Below are 19,057 nucleotides of genomic sequence, written 5' to 3' on the forward strand. Positions count from 1 at the left end.
GGGGGCGCGGGGCCGGGGCCGGGGGTCCCGGTGGGATGCGGGGGGGCTGGAAGCCGTTCCCGTGGCAACGGCCGGTCCCAGTTTCCACCAATCGATGCGGCGGCGCGGGCCCGCGGGCCGGGAGGGCGCGTGGCCTACATAAGCGGCGGGCGCGCAGCGTGCGCGGCACCCGGCAGATGCGCCTGCGACGCCATGGCCAGGCTGACGGGCACCCGGCCCGCGGGCACCCGCCGCTGGGGCTCTGCCGCCGCCTTCCTCCTCCTCCTCCTCACCGTGCAAGCCGGTAAGGGCGGCCGCGGCGCGGGGGAAGGCGCGGAGGGTCCCCGAGGCGCGGGCAGCGCTGCCCTCGCCGGGTGCCGGGGTGCGGCTCGGCGGCTGATGGAGAGCGGAGCGCGGCTCTCCGCTGCCCTCGGGGTGCCCGAGGGGATGGAAGCGGCTCCCTGGGCGTGCTGAGCTCTCGGAGCAGGGTTGTGCTCGCTGGTGGGTACCCCGGGAAGGGTTCCGTGCCGCGGGGTACAGGGCGCCTGCTCCCCTTCCTCATCCCCGCTCCCCTTCCTCATCCCCCGGCCTTAAGCCGGCGCTGGGAAGGGTAATCCGTCGGCAAGACGGGATTTGAGAAGGAAGATGGATTTGAGACAGACGGGGCCAAATTCCTCCTGCGGGAAGGATGCTCGAGGAGCGGGTGGGACTGGTGTCAGGAGGGAGGAGAGGAGAGGAAGGAAAGATCCCAGTGCCCACAGGAGCATGGAGACCCCTGTTCCACATTCCCAGATCCCTCTCCAGTCCCTGTTGGGATCCCAACACAGACCTGAAGTGACACCAGGGCAGCTGGTGACCCCAGGCTGCTCGGGACCCCATTCCTGGCTGCAGGGCAGAGCGTGCCTGGCTCCCCACACGCAGGGGCTCTCTGTCCCCCCACGTATCCATCAGGGATGTGAGGGTTCAGGGCAATGCCCGGGGCTCCCTCTGCCCACAGCGGGGACGGGATCAGGACAGGCAGACCGGGCTGAGAGCCAGTGCCGCCGGCACCCGGCCATTTCCCAGCACACCCCAGCCTGGGACATGGTGGTCCCAGCCCTTCTGCTGCAGAAAGGCAGTTTTTTGGCTCTCGGGGACACAAATGTCCCCACGTCCTTTGTTCCCCCACACTCCCTTGGCACTGGCAGCCCTTTGGCACTGGGGGAGCGGAGGCAGGAGGTGCACAGCACCCGGTAACCCCAGCCCACCTCAATGCCTGGCACTGGGGTGCAGCTCTGGGATGGTCCCATCTCCCCGCAGCCCAAAAAGCCGACTTTAGCGGGGACTCCACGGCGGCCACCATCAACCACTCGCTGACGCTGCTGCAGCGGCTGCAGGAGCTGCTGCAGAACGGCAACGGCAGCGACTCGGTGCTGCGGGTGCGCTCGGCCGCCTCCGACGAGCCCAAGGTGTTCCACACGCACCAGCTGCTGCTCAGCCTCCAGAGCGAGGTCTTCGAGAGCCTCCTGCGCAACCAGAGCGTCGTGACCCTGTACGAGCCGCCCGAGACCGCCGCGCTCTTCGAGAAGTTCATCCGGTGCGTGGGGATGGGGAGGAGAGCAGGGTGCTGCTCTCTTGGGAACCATGGGGAGCTCCATGGGATGGGCATGGCCACAGGGATGCAGCCAAGGATGGGGATGTTCCCTTGGAACCACAGGGAGCTTGTGGGATGTGCGGTTTGGGAGGGATGTGCGTTTTGGGGGGGATGTGCACTTTGGGAGGGATGCAGCCCAAGAGGGAGGATTCCTCTCAGGATCTCCCAAGAAGGAGGTCCTGTGGGATGAGTGTACTTGGATGGATGCAGCCAAACAAGGTGGGTGCTCCACTTCATGGGATGCAGCCAGAAAAGGAAGATGCTCCACTGGTGACCATGGAGATCACGTGGAATGGGAAGGGAGCATCCAAGGAGGGGGTGATGCTTCCCTGGAAACCCTGGGGACCCCATGGGGTGGGAATACTCAGTGAAAAGCAGAGGCTGCTCCCTTGGGAACCGAGCTGCCAGGGATGGATGTCCCCAACGTCACCATCCCCTGCTCTGCCCCAGGTACCTGTACTGCGGGGGGGTCTCCATCCTGCTGCACCAGGCCATCCCCATGCACCAGCTGGCCAGCAAGTACCGGGTCTGGGGGCTTCAGCGCGGCGTGGCCGAATACATGAGGACCCACCTGGCCAGCGAGTCCAGCCAGGGCCACGTGGTGGGCTGGTACCACTACGCCGTGCGCGTCGGGGACGCGGCGCTGCAGGAGAGCTGCCTGCAGTTCCTGGCCTGGAACCTGTCGGCGGTGCTGGGCAGCGCCGAGTGGGGCTCGGTGAGCGTGGAGCTGCTGCTGCTGCTGCTGGAGCGCTCCGACCTGGTGCTGCACAGCGAGCTGGAGCTCTACACCGCCGTGGAGGGCTGGCTGAGCCGGCGGCAGCCCGAGGCGCCCGTGGCCGAGCGGGTGCTGCGCGCCATCCGCTACCCCATGATCGCGCCCAGCCAGCTGTTCCGGCTGCAGGCGCAGTCGGCCGTGCTGGCGCGGCACCGCGCCGCCCTGCAGGACCTGCTCTTCCAGGCCTTCCAGTTCCACGCCGCCTCCCCGCTCCACTTCGCCAAGTACTTCGACGTCAACTGCAGCATGTTCCTGCCCCGCAACTACCTCGCGCCCAGCTGGGGCTCCCAGTGGGTCATCACCAACCCGGCGCGCGACGACCGCAGCACCAGCTTCCAGACGCAGCTGGGGCCCAGCAGCCACGACGCCGGCAAGAGGGTGACGTGGAACGCGCTCTTCTCGCCGCGCTGGCTGCCCGTCAGCCTGCGCCCCGTCTACTCGGACTCGGTGGCGGGCGCCGTCCAGCCCGTGCGCGTCGAGGACGGGCGCCCGCGCCTCGTCATCACCCCGGCCATGAGCAGCCCCGACTTTGCCGGCGTCAGCTTCCAGAAGACCGTGCTGGTGGGCGTGAGGCAGCAGGGCCGCGTGCTGGTCAAGCACGCCTACAGCTTCCACCAGAGCTCGGACGAGGCCGCCGATTTCCTGGTGCACGCCGACCTGCAGAAACGCACCTCCGAGTACCTCATCGACAACTCCCTGCACCTGCACATCATCATCAAGCCCGTCTACCACTCCCTCATCAAGGTGAAGAAGTAACGAGGTGTAGCTGGGTGCTGCCGTGCTGACCCCAGCACCATGTGGGGAACGCTTGTTCCTGTAGGTAGATGGGGGTCCCCTCACTGGGGGGCTCCAGGACTGAGCTCTGCACTGCCCACCCCTCCCTGAGTGTTCCCCTGCCATGTCCCCATCGCTGTCCCTGGGGATGGAGGATGCTGGGAGTGCCCCAGACCCATGTAGGGGGTGCAGGAGGTGAAATGTGCAGCCCACGGGCACATCACAGGCCCCAGTGGGTGTGGGGATGGGGACAGGGACAGCCCATCCTTCCTGTGAGGCAGCCCCAGGGTCCCTCTGTGTGTCCAGCTCAGGAGCAAACAGAGCTGCCCAGGCTGGGGGTGAGGGGCCCGTCAGCCTCCCCCAGTGGAGGAGGGTTGGGGGACACTGTCCCCACTGGCGGTGGCAGCTGCCCCATCCCTGTCCAGGTACCCCCACCCCTTTCCTAATAAAGCAGAAAATGAGTGTGGGACGTGTGGGGCATCTTTGGGGTGACGCTGCTCCCCAGCCCAGCTCCTTCTGATGGAACTCCTGGGAAGGAGAGCACCCATCCAGGCATGGATGCATTTCCCTGTGTAGATGTGGGTCCCTGCTTGGTGTGGGTTTGGGGGGTGATGGCCCCTGAACCCTGTCCTGGCACTGCTCACTCACAGGTGGGTTCAGCCCCTGAGCAGAGCCTGGGGAAGGGTCCTGCTGGGGGCTCCCCCTCAGCCCACAGAGAGCCACCCGTGTGATGTCCCCATCGCTGTGACAGTGCTGCTGGCAGCTCGTTAATGATTAATTAAGGGGGTGAGGAGTCGGGGTGGCTGCCAGCTCTACCAGCAGGGCTGTGTTTACCCAGCACTGATAACCCAGCCCTGGGCTGCTCCTGTGGGGACACAGAGCCCAGAGGGGACTGGGGCCCCAGCTGCCACCAGCCACCCTGCTGTGCCCTGCTGCATGGCCTGGGGACACTGAGGGACAGACACCCTGTGCTGCCGTGGCTGCTTGGCTGCGCTCAGCCACTGGCTTTGAGTGTCCTGGGCCAAGGAAAGGACAGGAGGAGCAGGAGGACGAGACTTTCCCACTCTCTGCTCGACCCTGCTGTGACAAAAGAGGAAATGTGACGTGGAAAGCACAGGTTTATTCACACCAAAGGAAATAAGGATGCAAAGGCCAGGGAGCAGCTGTGGGGTCAGGGTCCTCCACTTGCCACCCCAGGAGGGCAGAGAGGGCACAGAGCCCAGGAGAGCTGCCTGGCCTGGGGACAGTGGCTCTGTCCCTGCAGCAGCTCTGGCATGGAGGGGACAGGAAGGTGCAGCCGGAGCACACTGACCTTGGCATCCTCCTCCTCCTCCTGCTAGCTTTGCTCCTCCTCCTCTTTGCTAGCAGCTGCCTCCTCCTCTTCATCCTGACAGACAGAGGTTCACCCTGAGGTTCACCCTGTGCCCTGCCCTTGCTGGGGTCCCTGCTGTGGTGGCCAGGCCGTCCCATCCCCGTTACCTCTCCGGGCGCTTCCAGGCCTCTCCTCCGCCGCTCTGCCTTGATGCTGGCGAGGAAATCTTCTCGGGCCTGCTGGAAGGTCTGCACTGCATCCTCCTGCTGCTCGGGCTGGGCCCGCAGCTGCTCCTGCTCCCGCAGCAGCCGCTCCTTGTACTTGTCCTGCAGGACCTTCTCCCGCCTGGCCTCCCGCTCGAACATCTGGGGGCACACGTGGGGGCACATGTGGGGGCACAGGGGACCCTGTGACACGGCTGGGGGCAGCACAGGGCTGCAGGCAGAGGGTGGGCACGCTCAGGGGGCACATACCGTGGAGGTCAGGGTCTTCTCGTTCTTGCGGATGGTGCAGAGCCCCGGGGAGAGCTCCAGGAGGGAGACATTGCCCATCTTGGTGGCACAGCTGACGATGCGCCCGTTGTCCTGCGAGCACAGGCTGAGCAGGGGATCGTTGGACACCTGGGGACACGTGGGGGGTGACACTCGGCCCTGGGGTGATGTGAGGGTCCCAGAGGTGCTGGGGACCCACCTTGACGCTGAGGGAAGGCTCCTTCTGGTGGAAGAGGATGTCCCAGATGTCCAGGACGCCGTCTGACCGGACGGTGAAGAACACGGCCGGCTTCACGGGGCTCCAGCACGTGTTCATCAGGTAGGAGCTGTGGTACCTTCCCGCAGAGCCAGCCCTCAGCCACGCTGGCACTGCCCTGCCTCGGGCACAGCCCAGGGCTGACCAGACCCCACTGCCACCCGCCCTGGGGATGGTTTCTGGCCGACTGAAGGCCCTCTAGTACTTCTCCAAAGGAGACCTACCTGGTCTCCATAATTGAGGATGAATCCATGAGCTCCTCGGTCCAGATCCGAGCAGTCCAGTCACCAACTGACAGGAAGACTTTGGGGAAGAAGGGGTTCCTGGTCACCCTGTAGACAGCTCCAATGTGGCTTCTGAAGATGTTGGCGATTTTCTCGGGTGGTGTCTTGGCATCACGATTGCAGGAGATGATGATGCCCTGCTCTGTGCCCACCAGGAACTTGGTGGGCTGGGGGTGGGAGCAGGAGGGTGCAGCTGTCAGCAGGATGGAGACCCCACGGTGTGGGAGGCAGCAGGGGATGCTGCTGCAGCCAGAACCCTGGGACCCACCACCATGGGGGGATTTAGGGACTGAGACCCCTGGGCTGGGCTCCCCCTCATGCCCAGGTTGGAGTGTGGGCGGTGGGCACAGGGACACTGACCAGGACGGGTGCAAAGTCCAGGGAGCTGGCACCCAGAGCGTCCTTCAGCTGATCTTGCCGGCTGATGTCCAACACCAGTCTCTCGCTGGGCTGTGACAGCTTGCGGATGTCCCACCACAGCACCTGCGGGGACAAGGTGTGGCAGGGGCTCTGGGGCTGCTCCCAGCACGGTCAGAGGTGCTGGCAGTCCTGCAGCTGCCCCGTGCCAGCCTGGCAGAGCTGGATCTTGGGCTGCTGAGGGGCAGGGCAGGCACAGGAAGCTCCCCCAGGAGCCCTGAGGAGCCCCTTGCCCTGCTGCAGCCCCTCACCTGTCCGTCAGTGGAGCCTGAGAAGCACTCGGTGCCCGTTCGGGAGGGCAGCCAGTACGCCCCATACACGGGGTCCCTGTGGCTGAACTCCACAGGGGTCATCTCCATGGGCAGCCCCCCTTTCCTGGTGTCCCAATACACTGGGGAGGAAAAGAGAAACCTGTGCCCAGCTCCTTTCCTTGTCATGATTCCCCCACTGTCCAAGCTGGAACAGGGAGCAAACCTCACCCAGTGCTTCCCAGAGATCATCCAGGGTGGTGGGAGAGGTGGGAGCACAGCACCCATCCTGCTCATCCCCTGGATCCATGCATCCATGCATCCATGCATCCATGCATCCATGCATCCATGCATCCATCCATCCATCCATCCATCCATCCATCCATCCATCCATCCATCCATCCTTGACACGATGTCCTCCCCTCCCCGAGTGCCCGCTCAGGTGGGCACACCCCTACCCACAGGTAAATGCCAGGGCTCCTCCTGCTCCCCCAGAGGCAGCACAGGTCCTGGCAGAGAGGCAGGGCTGGAGCCAGCCTGGAGCAGAGTTCACCCCTCACCTATCTGCCCGTTGTAGCAGCCTCCCAGCATGTGATACCAGTCCTTGGAATTGTACTCCAGGGTCACCACAGGGGACGAGGGCTTGAGGGTGAGCTCTGGGGCGTAGGGTTTTTCTACAAGGAGGGATGAGTGAAAAGCAAAGGGTGAAGCCCCCAAAATTAGCCCCCAGCCCCTCCTGCTGTCCCCACCCCATTCCCTGACACAGCTGTGCAGGAGGAGGTGCCCATGTCACCAGGAGCTAGCCTTGGGGCAGACCCTCAATACACAAATCTGCATCCCCACCCTTCTTTTTGTCCTTTTCTCTCCAAAACACACCAGGTGTGAGGCAGGCTTGGACAAATCTCACCCTGGGCTCCTGCTGCCTCTTTCTTCCTTCATTACCAGCTGAACCTCACCAACACCAGCCCCTCATGTGAGGCTCTGTGCCTGGCAGGCTGGGGAACCATGGAGGGTGATTTCAGTGCTCATTTCCCCCCTCCCAGCTCCCATTTCTCCTGGCTCTGCACTGGGGCTCCCCCAGTGACCCTCCCTGGGGTGCTGCCATCCTCATCCCACTCTCTGAGACACAAAGTGCTCCATCCCCTGTCCCCTGGTGGGTTTGGCCTGGCCCTTACCCACATCCCAGACGTAGGAATCAGAGTTCAGGTTCCTGCTCTCCTGGAAGTCCAGGCTGCAATAAGCCACGGCCACGGCCCTGTTGCTGTCGGGGTGCCAGGAGAGGTGCGTGCACATCCTCCTGGGGTTGTTGGGGTCCCTTTGGGGTGACACACCAGCCAAAATGGGTCAGTTTGCAAATGCCTGGGATGAGCATCTCCCACAGGGAACTCTGGGAACCACAAGGAAACCAATCTGCAGCCCTCAAGCCTTGAGTGCAGGAAATGATTCTCCTGAGGGGTCAGGCGGGGGGAGAAGAGGTGATGATTTCATCCTCTTTCCAGTCATACCTTTCTAAAAATCCAATTATCTTACTGGATCTGACTCCTAAACACCCCTGATGTTGAAATTAACCTTTGAGGCACCAAGAGCAAGGAGGAAAATCCAAAAGCACCATCAGGAGATGCTCAGAGCTGGGTCTGACCCTGGTTCCACCCCCCAAATCCCCTGGGCAGGGAGGGAGTGGTGGGGCAGGGAGGGTTCAGGTTTGTGGGGCTCTCCGCTCACAAACTGCACCAGAACCACGCCAAACCCACTGGAATTGAACTCCTAATGTTCTCCCATTTTTTGTGAAGGTGGTTTGACCCCACTGAGGCTCTGGTGAGTCCCCCCAGCTGTGCTACCTGATGACACAGATGATTTTGGCTGAGGGATGCTCCTCATCCTCGTCTTCCTCCTCTTCCTCCTCAAAATATTCCTCGTAGATGTCAATGGTGTTGTTCTGCTTGATGTAGTGCTCCACCACCTGCAGGGACAGCAGGGCTGTGGCTCTGGGGAGCTCTGGGGGGCCCTGGGGGGCCCTGGGGGGCTCAGGGGGTTTGGGAGGAACAGGGCAGGCTCTTACGAAGCCGAGGCGCTGGATAGTCTTGGTGTAGACCTCTTCCCTCTCCACCTCCTCCCGGTAGCGCGTGGTCAGCTCCTGGTTCTTGGGGTCCACGTGCTTGGGCCAGCCACCCTCCACGTGGTTCACACCCCGGATGGTCACCTGTGACCGCTCCGTGTTCACCTGGACATGGGGACATGGGGGGGACACAGGCCCTGAGCCCAAAATCTGCCCACCACACCATCCATCCATCATCATCCATCCATCCATGGATTCCATCCATCATCATCCATCCATCCATCCATCCATGGATCCATCCATCCATCCATGGATTCCATCCATCATCCATCCATCCATCCATCCATGGATTCCATCCATCCATGCATCCATCCATGGATCCATGGATCCATCCATCCATCCATCCATCCATCCATGGATCCATCCATCCATCCATCCATCCATCCATCCATCCATCCATCCATCCATCCATCATCCATCCATCCACCCATCCATCCATCCATCCATCCATCCATCCATCCATCCATCATCCATCATCATCCATCCATCATCCATCATCCATCCATCCATCCATCATCATCCATCCATCCATCCATCCATCCATCCATCCATCCATCATCCATGGATTCCATCCATCCATCTATCCATCCATCCATCCATCCATCCATCCATCCATCCATCCATCCATCCATCATCCATCCATCCATCCATCCATCCATCCATCCATCCATCCATCATCCATCCATCCATCCATCCATCCATCCATCCATCCATCCATCCATCCCTCCATCCATCCATCCCCCCTGAGATGTCCCCTCTTCCCTGTGAGGGGGTGTCCCTGTACCTCATGCCCTGCCAGGACAGGACCCTCCTGCACTGCGAAGTCCACGGGGTCCTGGGGGATGAAGTCTTCGGCCAGGGCAGGGTCGGGTGGGATGTTCACGGTGACCTCGGCCAGGAGGTCTGAGAAGACGCAGGGGCGGCCGAACTCGCTGCGCTTCCGCGAGTACTCGTACTTGATCTCCATGGTGGGAGGGGATGGAAAGGATGGCGGGACCAGGGACAGAGGGCAGGCCCTCCAGGGGAACCCCAAAAAGCACGGGGGGCCTCAGGGATGGAGAGCTCCAATGGGGATGGAGGGCCTTGGGGAAGCCCAAAAGGAAACAGAGGCCTCAGGGTGGAGGAGAGAGTTCCAAAGGACAGCGGGAGGTGCTGAGAGGATCCCAACAGGGAGTGGGGGGCTCTGAGAGGATCCCAACAGGGAGTGGGGTTCTCAGGGATGGAGAGCAGGATCTCGGCAAGCTTCAAAAGGAGAGAGGGTTTCAGGGATGAAGGAAAAGGAAAAAAGGAATGGGAGCCTCAAGGAGACCCAAATGTGAACAGAGAGCCTGGAGAGGGAGGATGCTGAAAGAGACGGGGAACCCTAAAAGGAAATGGGGTCTCGGATGGAGGACCCCAAAAGGGAGAGGGGACCCTCCAGAGCCCCAGAAGACTGTGTAGGCCTTGAGAATGTCCCAAAAGGGAACAAGAAGCTCAGAGAGTCCCAGACGATCCCAAAGGGAACAGGAACCTCGGCAAAGCCCAAACGGGAGCAGGGATCCCATGCAGGGAGGACCTTGAGAGGGCCTCAAAGGGCAGCAGGAGCCTCAGGGAGCCCCAGAGCAGAGCTGAGCGACAGGCACGGAGTGAGGAAGCGCCCAGGGTGAGCACGGAGCCCGCGGAGGCCCCGGGACCCCGGTGCGGCCTGGTCCCGTCCCGCTCCCGGGGAGGCCTGACCGGGGACGCGTTGCCGTTGCCAGGCAACGGCCTGAACCACGTCACGTGATGCCGACCTCGCCATAATGGCGTCGTTGTCACGTGACCGCCGCCATGTTGGGAAGGTCAACTCAAAACTGCCCCAAACACTGAATTAAACACCCAAAAAATTGTTATCAACCCCCAAAAAACCCGCACGGGAGACAGTAATTTAGTCCAAGTTTTTATTATCTTTCCTCCCAAAAGGGCACAAACAAATCCAGCCGGACTCCAGCCCCCAGCCGGAGCCCTTCGGTTAGTTCACATGCGGTTACAACAGCTCTTCTACCAGTACCGTTACATGGAAACGTTAAAAGCAAAAGAAATAAAAAAATCCCTCGGGATATTCCCCAAGGGGAGGGATGCTAGTCACGGGGAACATGGGGAGGGGAGTCAGGGGGATGTCCTGGCCCTGGAGGGGCACACACCACTGCCCTGCCTGCACCCTTTGGGGTCTGGGTGGATGGGGCAGGGGGTCCATCCCTGCTCCAGGGGGAAGGGGCCTTTTCTGGGGTCCCTGTGCCAAAGGGCAGCCCAAAGGGGCAGGTTCAGCTCTCCCAGCTCCCCACCCTGGAAATGCTGGCTGAGCCTTCAGGGGTGGCAGGTCCATATTGTCCCTCCCCAGCGATGCCCCAGCAGCTCCTGTCCCTCTCCCAGGGGATGTGTGACCACTCCAGGGCTGCAGGAGGAGGGGAGCCTGCCCCAGCCCACACCAGCCCTGGGGAGCCAAAAAGAGCCTAAACCCACCCCAAACCCCACTGCAGTGACCCCTCTCTGAAACAGAGCCAGCACCTCCCAAACCCTGGGGGGCAAAACAAGGGAAAACCAGCAGGGCCAAAACATCCCAAATTCCTCATCCTGGGAATGCCGGGGGGCAGGAAAGGGCTAGGGATCACTAGTGGTTGGTGCTGCATTGCTAGGGGAGCCCCAGGGCAGCGTGGTACGGGGTTTGTGCTCCAGAATGTTCCACAGGGACCGGAGGAGCCCCCACAGCCCCTCTGCGCTCCCGGGAGCCCCTAAGGCTGCAGGTGTGGGGCTGTGAGGGCAGGGGGTGCTGGGGGGCTCCAGGTTTGGCCCCCAGCCCCGCCGTGGCTCCTACCCCGTGCTGTGCCGTCCCTCGGGCTCTTTGGTGTCCCCTCCTAGGCCGGGAAGTCGCCGCGGTGCCGGACGTGCTCATCGGTGACCGCCAGGTACGTGGCCCTCATGCTCGGGGAGTACTGCGGGGGAACACGGGGGTCAGCACCCCGAAACGCCCCACGCTGCCCCCAGGGGTGTTCTCGTGGGGGTTCATCCCAAATTCATCTGCCAGGGGGGCATGGAAAGGGTCAGACCCTGCTCTCAGCCCGCTGAGGGCTGGGGGAGACAAGAGCCCCCTCCCCAAGCTAAGTCCAGCTCTGCTTTGTCCCTTCCCAGGTGCATCCTCTGCCTTTCCAGCTTCCCAAATCTGCCCCCTCCCCAAACCAAAACCCTTCCCGTCCGTCCAGCTTGACTTTGTTCCTTCCCACGTTTATCCTTCACCTTCCCAGCTTCCCAAATTCACCCCAAATCTGCCCTGGGGGTGTGTCTGTGGGATGAAGCCTCCAGCCCATCCCCAGCATCACATTCCTGCAGGATTTCCCAGCAGAGAGGAACACCCCAGGCGGGCATTAAGGAAGATTATTCCGAGTTTGTTATTCTGGACTCGGAAAGTCTTTCCTCAGGGATCTGAATCCTGGGTGAATTAAACTGTTCAGGGCTGGGAGAAGAGCTCCAATTAATCCCCCCACTCGTGTCCCCTCCCTGGGAGGAGGCTCTGCCAGCTGCCAGGTCTGTCAGATGGGATCCAAGCTTCCACCTGATGGAAAAAATCCTCCCTGGAGGGGAGGGACAGCATTCCTGCCCAGACAGTATTCCTGGGGCCACATCCTGGCTGCAGGGATGGAGACAAGGCACCATCATCCCAACACGTGGGAGCTGAAAATCCTCCTGGCCCTTTGTCCCCCCTCCCTGAGCTCTCTGCACCCCAAAAGCCAGGCAGGAAAAGGGGATGGAGGGAAGTGTGGAAGGGTGAGGAGGAGGAGGGTAGAACCTGGCTGCTGCCCCCGGGGTAAGGAGGGAGAAGGAAGTGGCTGAACTTACTCTTGATGGGCAACTTAGCTCCAAAATAATGGATGCAAAAAATTAAAAGAAATCACAAAAAAAAAAAAGAAAAAAAAAAAAGAAAAAAAAAGAAAGAAAAAAAAAGAAAGGAAAAAAAAGACAAGGAATAAAAAATGAAGCAGCAATACCAGACAGGGCAGGATTAACGAGCAGGGAAATGGGAATGTGAAGGGATTGTGAGGAGCATCCTCTGAGAGCCAGGATGGAGAGGCAGCACAGGGAAAGGAGGGAGGGGACGCTCATTTTGGTGCCCCCAAACATGTGGTGGCCGTGCCCCCTCCCCACGGGTGGCCGGGATTTGGGTCAGAGCCGGGCAGGAACCACCAGGACCCCCATCCCTGTCCCACCCCACAGTGACCCCCAGGGTGTCACAAGCCTTTGTCCCCGGCCCCCCATCGTACCGTGGGGGGGGGAGAGCCCCTCCCGATGAGGGGCACGTTCTCATAGCGGGGGTTCCCTCCGAAGAGCACGGCCTGGTTCCTGGGGGCACAGCGAGACCCCGTCACCCCCTGCCCAGCGCGGGGCCGCGGCCACGGCACAGGGGGCTCGGGGGGCTCACATGTACTCGGACACGGGGGCGTTGGACACGGTCTGTGCCGCGGGGGGCTGCAGGCTGCTCTGGCTGCCCAGGCTGCTGCTGTAGCTGCAGAAGCTGCGCAGCTGCCCCCGCGGCGGGCGGTGCGTGGCCATGCGCCGCGCCGCGGGGTTGAACGGGTCCTCCTCGTCCATGTCGTCGTAGTCCCGCTCCCTGCGGGGACACGGCAGCGCTGGCATCACACCCAGGGTGGCAGAGAGGGGCTCTGCTGCAGTGTGTTTTTATGCTCTGTAATACTCTGAAGTAGTTTTGTTTTGTATCCCCAAATGGTTTATCCCAGACTGTATCCCCTTCCTTTACCTGTGCAATCCCTTTCCCTGGATGAGATCATCCCCAAACCCCCACCCTGGCTCTCTGTCAGTCACTCAGCATCCCATCCCTCCATCTAGAAGCTTCGCTCCAGGATGTGGAGTGATCAGCCAGAGGCCAGGGCTCAGCCCCCAAGCCTTGCCCCATACGCTGCCCTAAACGTCCATCCCCCAGTACCCATCCCTTAGGGTCACTCAGTGGTCAGTAAATGTTCTCTACTTTGGGTTTCCACCTCCCTTTAAATGTAACCTTGGCACCTCTCCCGGGGCTCTCAGCAGGAGCCCCCTGAGGTGTGGGGACTCCTTTGGGACTCCTGGAATAAAACCTTGGATTAACCCCTGCTAAGAGTCGGCCCTTTATCTCCAACCGATGTCTCTGGTGTCCCTTGTGCTGCAAAGGCGCCCAGCCCAGGTGCCCTCAGTACCCTCGGGGCACAGACAGTGTCTCCCCATTGTTGGCCATGTCGGGGTTGTCCCCCCAGTGTCTGGGACTTGGGTTCCTGAGAGGCTCCCAAGGGACAGGGACAGGGCTCTCTGTGCCCAGGGGGCACAGGGGGCACACACACCTCCCAGCCAGCTGCTGCCAGGCTCGTGGGGCCGCGCAGATCACCGTGGAGAAGGCGGCGGCCGCCAGCAGCGAGAAGAGCCCCAGGTAGAGCAGCCCCTCCACGCCGTCGTAGCAGATGCCAATGAGGCCATCCAGGTAATCCTGGTGGGACACAGGCAGGGCAGCGCTGGTGGCACCCCGGGGGACCCAAAGCTGGTCCCCAGCCACCCCCTCTCACCTTGTGCAGCCCCCGGCAGTCCAGCAGCGCTGTCAGCTGGTGCAGGCTGGTCTCGGAGGAGTTGAGGAGCTGCTGCACCCCCAGAAGGTCTTTCTGTGATAAAAGGGGGGGGGTCAGGCAGCTCTGGGGAGCAGAGGGAGGGATGGGGATCCCTGCTGCCCGCTCCTGTACCTCAGCTGTGGGGAAGAGGGGCAGCGCATACTGGATGAGCCCCTGGATCTGGATCTGCATGGTGGTCAGCGAGCGCTGGAACACGGTGAGAGCCTGCAGGGGGGAGTGGGGCACAGTCACGGACCCCCCCCAGCCCCAGGCAGCACCAAAGGGGGTGCCCACCCCCCCTGTACCTGCTGGAAGGGGCTGCTCAGGCTCTGGTCACAGTACAGGTAATAATGGACCACCTCTGCAGAGAGAACGGGAACATCAGCAGGAGCATCCCGGGGCACAGGGAGCCACGGGGGGACAGTGGCAGACCCCAGGTGGGTTTGGGGGTCCTGCCTGTGCTCACTGTCACCTCACAGCCAGCCCTCACCTGCGCTGATCTCATCATCTGTCTGGTTCAGGATGAACTTGTCCGGGGCCACGCAGAAGTCACTGGTGCCCTATGGGGACAGAGGGATGTCAGCAATGCCTGCAGTGCCCAGCACAGCCCTGGGCAGCCCTTCCCTCCCCTTCTGCCCCAAGGGACGTCAGTGATGCCCACAGTGCCCAGCACAGCCCTGGGCAGCCCTTCCCTCCCTCTCCCTCCCTCCTGCCCCACTCACCACCGCAGCTGCCGTGTCCACGGCCATGGAGGCCCAGCTGAGGCCCAGCATGAGCAGCCCACAGCACAGCATCCTGCGGGGAGAGCAGAGTGGGCAGCACGGCTGGGGGTCCCCGTGAGCCCCCCAAGGCCGTCCCCAGGTACTCACAGGAGCAGGAGGCAGCGGGAGTGCTTGGCCAGCCCCAAGCAGGCCAGCAGGCAGACGGTGAGGACGAGGATGAAGAAGAGCAGGTAAGCCAACCACCTGGGGGCAGAGGAAGGCTGTGTGACACAGGGGCACCTCCCCAGCCCTGCTGGGACATCCCAGGGTGCCGGAGCTCACCTGTAATACTCCACGTAGGCCACCTGTCCCGACAGCTCGGTGAGGTCAGCGCTGACGCCCCGCCAGGCTGGCAGCCCCTGGAGCTGCAGGACAATGCTGCCAGCCAGCTGCTGCGTGAACTTGAGGGTCTGCACGTAATCCCCCCGCGAGGCCAGCAGCTCGTTCAGCCGCGCCAGGTGCTGCTCCAGCGCCCCCTGCATCTGCAGCGTGGTGCTGGCAACCTGAGGGCACAGGGATGGTCAGTGCCCAGGATGGTCAGTCTGGGATGGTCAGTCTGGGATGGTCAGTGCCCCGGGATGGTCAGTACCCTGGGATGGTCAGTCTGGGATGGTCAGTGCCCGGGATGGTCAGTCCCTGGGATGGTCAGTCTGGGATGGTCAGTCTGGGATGGTCAGTGCCCTGGGATGGTCAGTCTGGGATGGTCAGTGCCCTGGGATGGTCAGTCTGGGATGGTCAGTGCTCAGGATGGTCAGTGCCTGGGATGGTCAGTGCCCTGGGATGGTCAGTGCCCCGGGATGGTCAGTCCCAGGATGGTCAGTGCCCAGGATGGTCAGTCCCTGGGATGGTCAGTCTGGGATGGTCAGTGCCCTGGGATGGTCAGTGCCTGGGATGGTCAGTGCCCGGGATGGTCAGTGCCCGGGATGGTCAGTCTGGGATGGTCAGTGCCTGGGATGGTCAGTCTGGGATGGTCAGTCTGGGATGGTCAGTACCCTTGGATGGTCAGTCTGGGATGGTCAGTGCCCTGGGATGGTCAGTGCCCTGGGATGGTCATTGCCCCAGGATATTCAGCACCCACCAGCCTGGCAGAGCCCTGTGCCCCATCCCTGCAATGCTTTCCCCAGCAGATCAGCTCCCCCCACCCCTCAGTGCCCTCAGAGCAGCCCTGCCATGGCCCTGACCCAGCCCTGGCGGGGCACAAAGGTCCCATTCTGCAGGGTGACATCACCCTCTGTGCCCGGCCAGCACAGCCACGCCAGGGCTTGGCCGGACGTCCCTCCTGGGGCTCCAACCAAACCCACAGCAGGGACTGAGCCACCCTGGGGCCCTACCAGGGAGTCGATGCCAGTCAGGGTCTGGTTGGCATGATCCAGGGCATAGAGCAGCTGGAAAACGCCGTCGTTGGTCTCGCTGTTCCCGTAGAAGCCGACGCCAACGGCGGCGCTGTGGGCAGAGAGGGGACACTGGTGACAGGGGAGGGACACGCTCACCCTGCCACACCTGCTGGAGAGGGGACACCCCCTGTTTTTGGGGGACAGGGCAGAGACAGAGAGAGGGGCAGGGACAGCAGCATGGTGGGAACCTGCTCCTGCTGGTGACAGGGGCCTGGGGACAGCCAGAGCTGTGCCCTGGAAGCTCCTCCTGGCAAACCCGAGAGATTGAGGGCGGAGGGGCTGGGCCAAGCAGATTAGGGGAATCCGCCGTGGCTGCGATTAAACCTTCGCCTCCAGGGCCTGTGGAGAGCTCCCCGCAGCTGCTGCAGAGCTGGGACAGAGCTGGCATGGAGCTCAGAGCTGGCTCTGAGGACAGAGGTGCCCATGGCCGTGTCCTGGCCGGGCACGTGCCCACAGTGTGCTCACCAAACCCTGGTACAAAAAGAGGCTGCTGGGGGGGGTTCAAAGTCCCCGGGAGCTGCAGAATGGATTCCAGCCACGCTGGGAGGGCTGGGGGAGCTGGCTGAGCTCATTAGTGCCGTTTCCCTGTCTCCCTGATTCCCTGCTCCATGCGAGGCTCCAGGCAGCCATCTCGCTCCGCCCCGGCACAGCTCCCTTTGTCTGGAGCCGGGGTCGTGGCCAGGCAGCCAAAGGGGCCCGGGGCCCATCCTGCTCCCCTCCAGCCCACCAATGCCGGGGGACACTCGGGGTGGCTGCCCTGGGCGTCCTCCCAGCCACCCCGAACCGAGGGGGGCTTGGGAAGCCCCCAGAGCTGGGTGAGGAAGCGTCCCCTTGTTTAATTGTTGTGGCTGCAATTAAGGTCGGGCACAAGGGAGCTGCCAGCTGGGTCACGCTGCCGCCCGCCATCTGCTCCGGGCTGGGATTAGCGACCGGCCCGGGATTAGCCGGGAATTCTGCACAGCCCTGATGGGGACGGGGCTGGGGCCGGCCCGCAGGTGCTCCCTGGGGCTGCCCCGGCAGCTGCGCGGGAGGAGGCAGGGATGGATGGATGGATGGATGGATGGATGGATGGATGGATGGATGGATGGATGGAGCACGTTCATTGCACAGATCTAATTAAAGCCACTCGCAAAGGCCGGAGCGCAGAGTCCCTCGGTGACAGGGGGACAGCAGCAGGTCCCGGTCCCCGCGCTCACCAGCAGATGAGCCCGGCGGTGACGGCCATCCATGTGACACAACACGAGTGGGGCCGCTTGCTCTCGGCGTCCTGCTCCCTCTTGCAGCAGCACAGGCAGATCAGGTAGACGGTGAGGAAGAGGAGGTTGAGGCCGAGGCACACGGCGGCCAGCAAGCCCAGGACAAGCAGCGACTGGCAGGAGAGAGGGGACAGTGTCAGCCGCCGTGCCCGTGACCCGCTCCCGTGGCCGGGATGCGGCGGCGCTCCGCGCCCCACGGGACTGTCACGTGCGGAAGAGGAAGAAGTGTCCCCGTCCCCGTCCCCGTCCCTGTCCCCGTTCCCAGGCAGGGCCCCGAGCCGGCGGTGCAGCGGGGCTGTCGGGACACCGGGACGGCGGCGCTGCCCCCTCCCCGTGCGGGGTCACGCCGGGCCGTGCCCCGCGATGCCGGGCGGCCCCGGGAGCGCGGGGGGGGCAGAGGCAGCGGCGGGGCCGGGAGGGGAGCGGCGGGGCCGGGGTGCCGGTGCCGGCCGGCCCGGGCCATGAAAGGCGCTTTGTGCGCCGTGAGATCAGAGCCGGCGCCGGGCAGCGCCGTGGGGCGGGCGGGGGGCGCGGGGCGAGCGGGACCGGGCGCGGGGGGCGCGGGGCAGGCGCGGGGGGCCCGGGCCGGTACCTGCTGGTAGTCGGGGTCCTGCGGGCGGAAGGTGCTGGGCACGGGCTGCAGGCGGGGGTCGCGGTGCGGGAGCCCGTGCAGCCAGGCCGCCCACCAGGGCGCCAGGTAATCGGCGCGGGCGGGCCCCATGGCGGGCCGGGGTCGCCGCGCTGCCGGGCGGGGGGCGGCGGTGCCGCCACGCCGCGGGCTCTGCCCGCCCGCCCCGCGCACGCCCCGGGAGCCGCCCCCCGGTACCGCCCCCCGGCACCGCCCCGAGCCCTGCGCCCCGCCCCGGGCCGGGCCAGCGCGCCGGGACAGCACCGGGACAGCGCCGGGACAGCGCCGGGACAGCGCCGGGACAGCACCGGGACTGCGCCGGGACAGCGCCGGGACAGCGCCGGGACAGCGCCGGGACAGAACCGGGACAGAACCGGGACAGCGCCGGGACAGCGCCGGGACAGAACCGGGACAGCGCCGGGACAGCGCCGGGACAGCGCTGAGACAGCACCGGGACAGCGCCGGGACAGCGCCGGGACAGAGCGCCCCGAACCTCGGCTGTGGGGGCACCCACAGCACTGCCAGAGCCCGCTATGGAGGGCACGATGGTGGCACTGGGTGCCAGCCCCAGGGCCCGCAGGGCCTGTCCCCTGCTGTCACCCCAGAGCGAAGGGGCAGCTCCAGGTGCCCACCAGTACCAGAACCGGCCCTCTGCCGGGAGCAGCAGCAGCCCCAGGACACCGAGAGTGGCTCCCAGGACCCCCCAGAGTGGCTCCCAGGACCCCCAGAGCGGCTCCAGGACTCCCAGAGCAGCTCTAGGACTCCCAGAGTGGCTCCCAGGTACCCCAGAGTGGCTCCAGGACCCCCAGAGTGGCCCCAGGACACCGAGAGTGGCTCCCAGGTACCCCAGAGTGGCCCCAGGATGCCGAGAGTGGCTCCCAGGAGCCCCAGAGTGGCCCCAGGAGCCCCAGAGTGGCTCCAGGTACCCCAGAGTGGCTCCCAGGTACCCCAGAGTGGCCCCAGGTACCCCAAAGTGGCCCCAGGACCCCCAGAGTTGCCCCAGGTACCCCAGAGTGGCTCCAGGTACCCCAGAGTGGCTCCAGGACTCCCAGAGCGGCTCCAGGTACCCCAGAGTGGCCCCAGGACTCCCAGAGCGGCTCCAGGGCCAGGAACAGTGAGTTGTGAAACACCAC

The 19,057-nt window shown here is 63.8% G+C and overlaps 4 protein-coding genes across 6 annotated transcripts; 2 read left to right on the forward strand and 2 right to left on the reverse strand.

The window, feature by feature from the left end:
• The first annotated feature begins 157 nt into the window (after positions 1-157).
• Positions 158-3,243, forward strand: BTBD17 (BTB domain containing 17). Its single transcript, XM_058038951.1, has 3 exons — positions 158-283; positions 1,279-1,555; positions 2,063-3,243. The coding sequence occupies exons 1-3, from the start codon at positions 193-195 to the stop codon at positions 3,141-3,143; spliced, it is 1,449 nt and encodes a 482-aa protein (XP_057894934.1). The 5' UTR covers positions 158-192; the 3' UTR covers positions 3,144-3,243.
• A 1,037-nt stretch (positions 3,244-4,280) lies between these two features.
• DNAI2 (dynein axonemal intermediate chain 2) lies at positions 4,281-9,354 on the reverse strand. The gene is made up of 11 exons (XM_058038934.1): positions 9,070-9,354; positions 8,229-8,390; positions 8,008-8,129; positions 7,345-7,484; positions 6,730-6,843; positions 6,173-6,312; positions 5,865-5,987; positions 5,445-5,671; positions 5,164-5,299; positions 4,947-5,093; positions 4,281-4,838 (listed from the first exon to the last, which is right to left on the reverse strand). Exons 1-11 carry the CDS (start codon positions 9,250-9,252, stop codon positions 4,281-4,283), a joined length of 2,052 nt encoding a protein of 683 aa, XP_057894917.1. The 5' UTR covers positions 9,253-9,354.
• An 848-nt stretch (positions 9,355-10,202) lies between these two features.
• Positions 10,203-18,023, reverse strand: TTYH2 (tweety family member 2). Of its 3 annotated transcripts, none has more exons than XM_058038767.1 (15): positions 17,889-18,023; positions 17,237-17,409; positions 15,978-16,089; positions 14,929-15,149; positions 14,755-14,850; positions 14,608-14,680; positions 14,376-14,445; positions 14,191-14,246; positions 14,018-14,110; positions 13,847-13,939; positions 13,628-13,770; positions 12,718-12,906; positions 12,560-12,638; positions 12,138-12,150; positions 10,203-11,236 (listed from the first exon to the last, which is right to left on the reverse strand). In XM_058038767.1, exons 1-15 carry the CDS (start codon positions 18,015-18,017, stop codon positions 11,193-11,195), a joined length of 1,584 nt encoding a protein of 527 aa, XP_057894750.1. In that variant the 5' UTR covers positions 18,018-18,023; the 3' UTR covers positions 10,203-11,192. The 3 variants fall into 3 exon arrangements, with proteins under 3 accessions (XP_057894750.1, XP_057894747.1, XP_057894748.1); XM_058038764.1 differs by having other exon boundaries at positions 12,138-12,155; XM_058038765.1 differs by lacking the exon at positions 12,138-12,150.
• On the forward strand, positions 18,016-19,042 carry LOC131092404 (serine/arginine repetitive matrix protein 1-like). The gene is made up of 2 exons (XM_058039085.1): positions 18,016-18,765; positions 18,917-19,042. Exons 1-2 carry the CDS (start codon positions 18,016-18,018, stop codon positions 19,040-19,042), a joined length of 876 nt encoding a protein of 291 aa, XP_057895068.1.
• Positions 19,043-19,057: the final 15 nt, after the last annotated feature.

This window comes from Melospiza georgiana, chromosome 21 (genome assembly GCF_028018845.1).
Source record: "Melospiza georgiana isolate bMelGeo1 chromosome 21, bMelGeo1.pri, whole genome shotgun sequence".
NCBI lineage: Eukaryota > Metazoa > Chordata > Aves > Passeriformes > Passerellidae > Melospiza > Melospiza georgiana.